This window comes from Oculina patagonica, chromosome 9 (assembly GCF_052425735.1).
Source record: "Oculina patagonica isolate OP01 chromosome 9, crgOcupat, whole genome shotgun sequence".
In the NCBI taxonomy this organism is placed as follows: domain Eukaryota; kingdom Metazoa; phylum Cnidaria; class Anthozoa; order Scleractinia; family Oculinidae; genus Oculina; species Oculina patagonica.
The window spans coordinates 6099571-6108908 of NC_135766.1; the positions used below are offsets into that span (position 1 = coordinate 6099571).

The window sequence follows — 9338 nt, forward strand, 5'->3', positions numbered from 1 at the left end:
AATCGGCCAAAATCTGTCACTATTCGGCCTGGGTACGATGTTTCCAACTAGCAAATAATCCTGACATTGAAAATTAACGGTGCACAGATAAAGTGTCCGTAAAGCGAGGAGTTGACGATGTATATGTGTATAAGAGTTTGTCACTTGGGACACCGGAAAATTGTCCGTTCCCCGTATTGACGGGTGTCCGTAATAAGCGGGTGAATTTTAGAGAAAGTATATGAGCTTTTTGTCGGGACAAACGAAACTGTTCGTCAGTAATATCGGGATGTTCTATTAAGCGAGTGTCCGAAAGTGGGGTTCAAGTGTAATTTTTACCTGCGCTGGAAAAAATGTTGCTTTTTCAGACTGATTGTGAAGTGACTCACTTTGTAGTCTGAAAGTTAACACTGCATGGTATAGAAGAAAATATCGCAAGAAGGGGTAGTCGAATCTTTACGACAGGATACGTACTCTTTTGAGCTTAAATTTCAGGACTTTCCATGATCTTTTCCAAGACTTTTCAGAAGTTTTCCATGACCAAATTTTGACCATTTTTCTTGGAAATTTTCAAAAACTACCGGTATTTTGTTTTCGGGTACGTTTTCACCCCTTTCTTCACAGAAAATACCCTGCTTAATTTATTTTGTACAATCAGTACCATTTTCCATGACCCATACTTAAATTCCATGACTTTCCGGGACTGGAAAATAAAATCCTAACATTCTATGACTTTCTAGGTTTCTCCATGACCCGTACGAACCATGTCTGATCAGCAACGATTTGGGAGACTCTGGTCCAGTTTATTGCAACTTGCAACAAAACGCTGTTAACAGCAGCGAAAGTTCGTCTTCTTCAAAAGTACTCAATAGAACAACGTTGTCCGAACTGAGATCTACCCCCATTACGAGAGCTGTCAGCGAATAAACAGCTGCTTACAATAGTTTTTTTAGCTTTTCTTTATACTTTGTAAACCTTGCACGTTTGTTTGAGGGTAAATGTTTTCCTTTACTGTATTATAACTAAGAACGACTACAATCAATTAATTTGACGCATAGTGCATTTTTATTTAAAATTTACTTCAGAACGTATTTCCAGTTTTCTTTTGATATGAAACATCTTCTGTAAAGACAATAACAGTATGATATTAACGAATGTATAGTCTTAGCTTGGGCATTGAACGAAATGAAAAAAAAAAAACACAATGAATTTTGTACAATGAGCGTGACAGCGCTTGACGCGCGAGTTACACGCGTGACGCGCAAGAAGAAAACTGTCACAAATTTCGAACCGCCATTAGAATCTTCGAAAGAATGTCGCTGAAAGCCATAACGATAACAAAACAACCTAAAGAATATCAACTTTACTTTTTCAAAAATATAACATTTTGAAAGCTGCTGCTTTGCATAGGAAAACCCAATAATGTCCTTCTTTCAAATGGATTTCAAATAACAAGCAATGAGAACGAACGATATTTACAGAAAACAGTTTATACTGAATTACTCCTCGAATGAAATTTACACTGAGTAAAAATAGAAAGTCATCTCAACAATAAATATTCTATACAAGTTTCAATTTCGTAGAGTCTGAATAAAAAACAAAAGAAAGACATTGTGCCAAACAAATCAAGATTTCCACTTTCCTTCTCAAACAGCCACAAAAAAAAATTCAAAATCACTTTAGTTGCAAGCTGATAAAACCTTCCAAAATAGCTAATTTCAGTCAGTGTCAGTATTTCAACATAACAGTGAGCCACAGGTTAAATTTGAAATGTCACTGAGGGGAGCAGTAACATATTTTGCAGGTACTAAGTTGAGCGAATTTAGTTAAGCATTAATAAAATCACAAATTCGTTAGTCTCCCAAAAATGTAGCCTATTTAAACGATTTATTTGAGCAGGAAATGCATTCAGAATGGAAAGACTGTTGGCTGTTTGAGAAAGAGGCACAAAAGTTGAGTATTTTTATGAAAAGAAGGTAGGCGGAAATTTTCGATGCTGATATTAAAGGCACTTGAAAAATAACAACCAAACTTGACAAATTGGATATTATAACAATTGTGTTATGTTTCAAAAATAAAGTAACACTCTTTTATAAATATTTGACCCTTAAAAATACTCTTATTACACTGTAAGAAGTTTTTTCCCTTTACGCACCAAAATCAAGAGAATAAAATTTTCTTTTGTCAAAATTTAGCACGAGCGAAAGTATCGCGCGCGATGTCGCGCGTGAAGTGTGGACCCGCGTGGTCAATTTCATTGACGTAAAGGAAAAGACTTCTTATAGAAAAATATTTGTATTTAAACCATTTCCATCTCTCTGGTTACTTCATCCAGATCAATATCGTCTAAACAGAGACTCATTCGCTTCCAGAAGTTCTGTATTTCCAACAATTCTTGCGCTGAAGTGTGTAGTGGGTCTATGTTGCCCCTTCTGCCACTAGCATAACTTTTCCTCCGCGAAGGCGCGTGATGTGCGTTTGTTCTATTCCCAGATCGCGGCTTTTTAGGCCTCTGTGAACTGCTGGCTGATCGCTGAACAAAAGATCCCTCGCGAGAATGCCCCCTCGAGAGATCGCTGTCTTGATCTGTGCTCGTGCTCGCGCGCGGAAGACTCGAATCGGGAGAAATCTTTTTCGTCACGTTTTGCGCGCTAATGGGACGCGCACCTTTCTTGTACAATTGAGAAGGCGACGATAAAGTTTGCGAGCGTGGATTCTTGGCCGACCTTGACGAATAAAGGTGATGAACACGTTGAAATTGTCGGCCGGTTGATTCTGTTGGTAAACTACAAAGCGGTGTTTCAGCGGTCACATGTGATTCTGTTCTTTCGAATTCTCCGCCAGGCAGGATACCATCGCGAGACAATGTTACATATTCCGAATTCAAATTCGCACTTTTTTCGCTCGCACCCTGCAACGAAGCAATCTCTTGAGGCGTTCTATCGTCCGCGATAACTAGAGATCCATTACTAGCACGAGTCACATCGGAAGGTCGTTGGATCTTTGAGACTTTCTTGCGTCGCAAGGAAAGCTCAGAATAAACAGCACCATTTGACTCGTGCGGAACCGTGCCATTGCCGTTTATAACAACTTCTAACTCCTCTTTTGAAGTTCCTAACACAGTGTCCCTTCTTTGACCGTCCTTGAACTCTACGCTCTTCACAACACCGTTCTTTAGCTTAGGAGTGAAGGGCGGAGAAAGGTGGTTCGAATATTGGTCTTGAACATTCTCGGTGGATTGTTGTATTGTCAACGTACTCAGTCGATTCTTTTGAGCTTCCGCGATATGAGATGGTACTTCTGTTTCGCTTAGAATTCGACTGATTCGATTCCTGTTTGGGTTATTTCCGGAACTAGGGGAACCGACAAGCGAAAAACTTTGCCGTCCACAGCAAATTGCGTCCAACCTGGTCCAAGATCGCAGCTTTTAGTTTGCGGTTTAGAATCGCGTAGATAAGCACATTGTAAATCACGCACGACTTAGCAACGAGAACAGTAATGTGTGACACAAGCGGGTCAATATGGCCATTAGCTGCCTTGATCAAGGAAACAACCACATAAGGTACCCATACAATCATGGAGAAAAATATGACAACAATTATCATTTTGGCTGTCTGTATGTGAGTTCTTTTCAACAGTGGGTATTTCTTCTTGACAGAAGTCGGCGTGCCAAGCGTTCTTCCAATGGTACGCTGTGTGCTCCGGCGAACGGCGAGGAAAATTCTTGCGTAGCAATAAATCATCACTGTAAGTGGGACCATGAATAGAAAAACCGGTGCAATTATTGAATAAACGATAGACGAGGTTCTCTGATCGCCATAGTTGACATAACAACCACTGAAGAAGATTGGTTCCTCCACAAACTTGTTCCATCCGACACATGGTGGAAAAGTAAACATCAGTGTGTACAGATAGATTATCAGTAATATTCCAATCGCCTTTCTTTTCGTAATTACTTGAACCGCTCGAGTTTGGTTCGGCCTAGTAATAAAGAAGAAACGATCCACAGAAATCGCAGCAAGCGTTGAAACAGTACAACAGATGAAGAAGTAATGGAAAAATCCGTACGAGATGCAACCGGCTCGACCAAATAACCATTCCCCGTACAACGTGGAAGCAATGGAGAAAGTGTTGTCAAAAATCGATAGCATCAAATCACAGAATGCTAGATTAAGTATAAACAGATTAGCAGCCGTCCTGAGCTTTGGATATTTCCAGAATACAAAAATCACCAGAGAATTTGCAATGATCCCGCAAACTCCGACAGCACACAGATAAACAACCGACGCAATTCTTGCACTTCCATATTTGTCTTCGAGCAAAGAACCGTTATAACTTCCGACACCATTTGTACTCATGCTTTGCTACCGGCTAAGCCTTGAATCCATCCAGATATAGCCTTGATTTCCTCTTATTTAAGTTAAAACTCCAGCAAATCAATTGAACTAAATAAAACTTCTTGTTATCCACAGATCTTGGTTAATTTCACGCACGAAAAATTCTTCCTGTGGTGAATAGATTTGTTACCTCAATCGAACGTACGACAGGTCTGTGTTTTAATGGTCCCAATGTTGACCAATAGCCTTTTAGTGTTTAAACAGTTCTTTGAAGCTATTACCATAAGAGATGATTGTGTATTATGTAAGCCTTTGTAAACTTTGCGCCATTGTGTTGAAGTTCGTTGTTTGATCGTGGTTCGGCGTATTTGCTTTGAATCCCAAACTCGACTCAGAAAAAGTCCTGGGGCGAAATGGTTGCCTTGGTGATGTCACCAATAATTGTTGTAAATTCGATCAACGCAAGAGCACTATTTGTTGAAATTGGTTCAAGAACTCAACTTTGTAAACACTGGTAAACTTAGCTGACCTTTCTAGAGCATCGGAAGTTGAATTTGCAAGTAGCTGTCATCAAATAAACTCTATACCCATATTATTATGCTAAATGACGTAACATAAAACCTCAAATAGCTTAGATGAGACGAAAATCTTATGATAAAACGGCCGATATAATAAAACACGCATTTTCAAGCCGCTTTTAGTTATATTTAGCCTGGGAAAAAAGAAAACACGAAAGCGCTTAAGAGTGTAGTTTTCATCAAATGAGGAGGGCATGTGAGATAGTTGACTCAAGATTTTTTAAAGCATCTCAGTGCCTGAGTGATCTTGAGAAACTCGCGTTTCCGGCGAAAAATTTCGTGCACAAAAAAATATGCGAAAGTCATTTAACTTCGGGGGGTTATAGGTTAACTTTTTCCATAAATGGCCTGGGGGGAGGAATTTATCACTGATACGGAAGCTATCAGCTTTGTAGCTGAAAAGATATAGTGTTTTGACACCATGCAGAGATAGCGAGCCGAGATGGCGTCTTTATAATTATCCTAACGATAGAACTTAACTTTTTCTTCACGCCGGATATATATGTACAACGTTTCCGTGTTTTTAAGATACAGCGATAAACTTTAGCTTGGCTTATTTTAATCTTTTCCTCCTTAGATTTTTGCGTGTTTCTTCTTATTATTTAAACTACTGTTTTCAATTTAAGTTTTTGAACTGTTTTTTTATCTATATATAATTATTAATGTTGGGCTAGACTCCGTGCAGTCTGTCTAGATTTTGACGAAAGTTTTCAAATGCCTTATAGGGCTTGATTGCTACTAATGGCGCGTAACGTTTACGTGCCTGCGTTAAACTGTTTTTACATGCTTTAAGAACACGAACAAAGAAAACGTACGGACGTCCATAAATTGTCTAGCTCTGCGTTATTCTTAGCACGTAAAGCCAGGTGAATTCACAAAAGTCCCCACGTATAAAAAAGATTTCGCGACTGCGAGAAATAACCAAAGTTGTCGATTTTAGGAACCAAAGTTGTCAATTTTGCGCGCGCGACAACCTCGTCTCGCCTGTTCGACGGTATATCCTGCGTTGGAATGCTCAAGCGACAGTAGCTGTTTTTCTCATTTACTTTAACCGTCGAAAACAGATTCCTTAATAAATTTTTTGTCTTGAAATTTAAGTGAGATTAGAAACAAATCTTATTGTTTTAAAACCCACTGATAGTCTCAAAGTTCTCACAATCAGCATATTAAAAAGCAGATTCGTAACCCGTTAGGGTTGTCAAATCGTAAAAGCGGTCCGCAAGTTACAAGTTTCAATGTTTACGTTATATTGTTCGGACTAAAAGAAATATCTGTCCCTTGAGCTCTGCCGTCTTAAAAAAAATATATAAAAAACATGTCGTGAAGCACAGAGCCCCGTTGTTCAAAGCTGGTTACTAATTTCTTGTCCTTCACTTTTGAAATTGACTAATGCTAGAATCTACAACAAATAAACAGCGAAAAATACTTTTAGGCAAAAAACGTCAGAAACCCTTGATTGAATTAAAATCCTGGATAACCGGCTACATACGCCCTATATTTTAATCTGATACACTGGCTGAGAAATTTTCCGGCTACCGGCTGCGGATAAGCTTATTTCAAAGGGAAGTGTGTGGTTTAATTTCTCTGAAAATTTTTGAACGCGAAATTTTATACTTTATATTTTTCATTTAATGGTCGACAGGTTTTATCAGTATATCATTATATCTGTGGCCGTTCAACTTATCGAAATTTCGGCTTTTAAATATACCTTATTTTATTTTCCATTTCAAAGTGCTTTTTTAATTGAAAAGTGAAGAATAAATAAGGGTGCGGAAAAATAAGCGAGATCACAGGTTAACTAAATTTTGTAGTTTTCTTTTTTCCCGTTTATTTCAAGTGGAAAATATTTCCTTGGAATTTTTACCTACCCAGACTATTATTTTGTTCCTAGTAAAACAGTTCTACCCAGTATTTTAATCTGTGTATTTAAATCAGTATTTCCAACTGTTTAATCGGCTCGTTTCTGTTTTTATTCTCTTGGCGTAATGACCAGTATGTCTTACCACGGTGATTCTGTGTGCTTTGCCCAATCCTTTAGAAAATGAAGGAAATTTAAGTTTTAGTTTATTTCGGGACTTATCGTCATGCCGGGCCGGGGGCTAATCGCATGTCTAATCGTTTTTAGGTTAGGAGCTAATAACCACTAATCATCTTCAGACTTAGGGCTTCTCGTCATGGGGCTAATCGTCTTGGAGCTATTTAATCGACCGACAGTGCTTATCATCTGTAACATCAGTCGGTTTCGAAATTCACCGGCCCCACGTTTTGGGTTACCGCAAAGCTACGATAGTCACGTCTCTCGTAATTAGCATTCTTTTCAGGCTGTCGTTACATTCGATCCGGGGAGATGCTACTAACACTTAGACTGCGAGTCGAGCTTTCTGTCGGCTTGTAGTAAGAATTTTTTTCCTAAATTTAGGACTCTTTCCAAAATTCTGAGGCTTAATTAAATGTTTCTGGAGACTTTCCTTAACCCAGCTTGGCGCAAGATTTAAAAAAATCCCTGACTGGAAAAATGTATTGCAGTCCTTTCTCTCTTCCCTTCTGTCCAAAAAGGTGGGGCCCAGACCCCTCCTCTGGATCCACCACTGAATATGGAAACCCAGCTAAAGGTATCCAAATTTTATTGTACAAGTATAAGAAATTTTACATAAAAAGCAATATGGCATTATCCTCAGTTTTATGTATAATCTATCTCTATGCACCTGTTTGTCTGTTACTGATGTTTTTTTTTTTGGCAACATGAAACAACAGGCAGAAATCTGCTTTTGTTTACAGGTTACTAGGGACAAAACTGCCATTACAAGTACTGCGCTGGTCAGTACGTATGTACAGTGTGGTTCAGGAAGTATCCATACCCACCCCAAGAAAGGGCATTGGAAATTGAGGCTGAACTGGAATTTGCAGTTGGTTGGAGGCTCAAACCAAAACCACCTGTTCTCACATGGGAGGGGCATGGATAGTTCCAGAACAGTACTTTCTCATTCCAATACAATCTAGGCTTTTGAAAGTAAATATATGAAATTTTATATATTGGAACTGCAGGAGAGAGACTTAACACATGAAAGATCATCATAGTTATGTAAGTTAGTTGCAAAACGAAAGCCTAAAATCCTGTTCAAGCCTGATTTTTTTTTTCAGGCTTTCTTTTCACAACTGCTCCTATCAATATTAAGCTGCTGGGGAGGGGGGTGGGGAAGCCGGGCATAGGCAGGCTTTTGACCCTTTTAATGGACTTTCTTACATTTTATTGAAGTTAAGTGACTCTTTTGAACATCCACAAAATGCCCTGGGGTTGGGCATTTGAACAGAAAGTCTCAGCTTAGTTCAAATGCCCGGCCTATGCCCAGCCTTCCTCCCAGCGGCTTAACATTGATGCAGTTGAATCTTGATAACTCGAACCTTCAAGGGGAATCGAAAAAGGTTCGAGATATTGAGAATTCGAGTTATCAAGGGTAAGATTAGTAAGAACATGACTTGGCGGGGAATCAAAAAAGATTCGAATTATTGAGGGTTTGAGTTATCGGGATTCAACTATAGGTTCATAAGTTGCCTACATAACTGTGATGATCTTTCATGTGTGAAATACAATCCTTTTGGCGAACAATGGCATTTTCTTATGATCAAACTTTGCACTCTTTCTAAAATGTTGTTTAAAAACTGCAATTTTCTTAATCTAGTTAAAACCGTCAAATCCTTATAAGGTATATCTTTCACTTTGCCTAACAATCTGTAGTTCTCATCAGGCCTCTAGCAGATCCCACAGCGAGTTCACCATCTCGTATTTTGACTTCTCGCTTTTGTTAAAACAGAAAGGTTTAACATCGTTCAAGTTTGCAATGAATCCTTTTACTTGGTCTTCTTCACATTCATAATCCCATCTAATGTGGCTGACGTTTGTGTACAAGCTGAAATTATATTTCGTTTGCGGAAGAACTTCGACGCTGTTGGTTTTTACTTCTGTGGCCTTCTCCATTAATTCCTTGATTTCGTCCTCTTTGCCAGTGATTTTTTTCTCAAAAACTTTAACATCAGCTTCCAACTTTTCGATGTGCTTTATGGTAGAATCTTTCTCCACCTGAAGGGTTTCTACTCCTTTTGAATTTTCGTCGATTCTCGAAGCTTTCTCCTCCTCTTCTTTCTGAGCCAGTATTTTACTCAGGCCTCGTAATGTCGATTTTACGCTTTCTTGTTGAACCGATCGAGCGTCTTGGATGTCGTTGTAGATATTTGCGACCTTTTCCAGAACCTCTTCGTCCTCTGCGCTAGCAAGAACTGTTATAACTTCATTAGGGGTTGCTAATGCTTCTTTGAAGGACATTGTTACTAAAATTGCGAAGGTTTTACAGACTTGATCAGCAAATTCGTTTTACAAACAGTAAACAAAACTGTAATTTTGAAAAATGGCGGCCTGCCTTCAAACTAGTTTCCAGTCCCAATCGAC

General features: G+C 38.9%; 1 protein-coding gene and 1 pseudogene across 1 annotated transcript; both read right to left on the reverse strand.

Annotated features, from left to right (window-relative positions):
* Positions 1-985: 985 nt before the first annotated feature.
* Positions 986-4812, reverse strand: LOC144665478 (melanopsin-like; annotated as a pseudogene).
* Positions 4813-7501: 2689 nt separating this feature from the next.
* On the reverse strand, positions 7502-9326 carry LOC144665484 (kinetochore protein spc24-like). Its single transcript, XM_078526714.1, has one exon. It carries the CDS (start codon positions 9213-9215, stop codon positions 8637-8639), a length of 579 nt encoding a protein of 192 aa, XP_078382840.1. The 5' UTR covers positions 9216-9326; the 3' UTR covers positions 7502-8636.
* Positions 9327-9338: the final 12 nt, after the last annotated feature.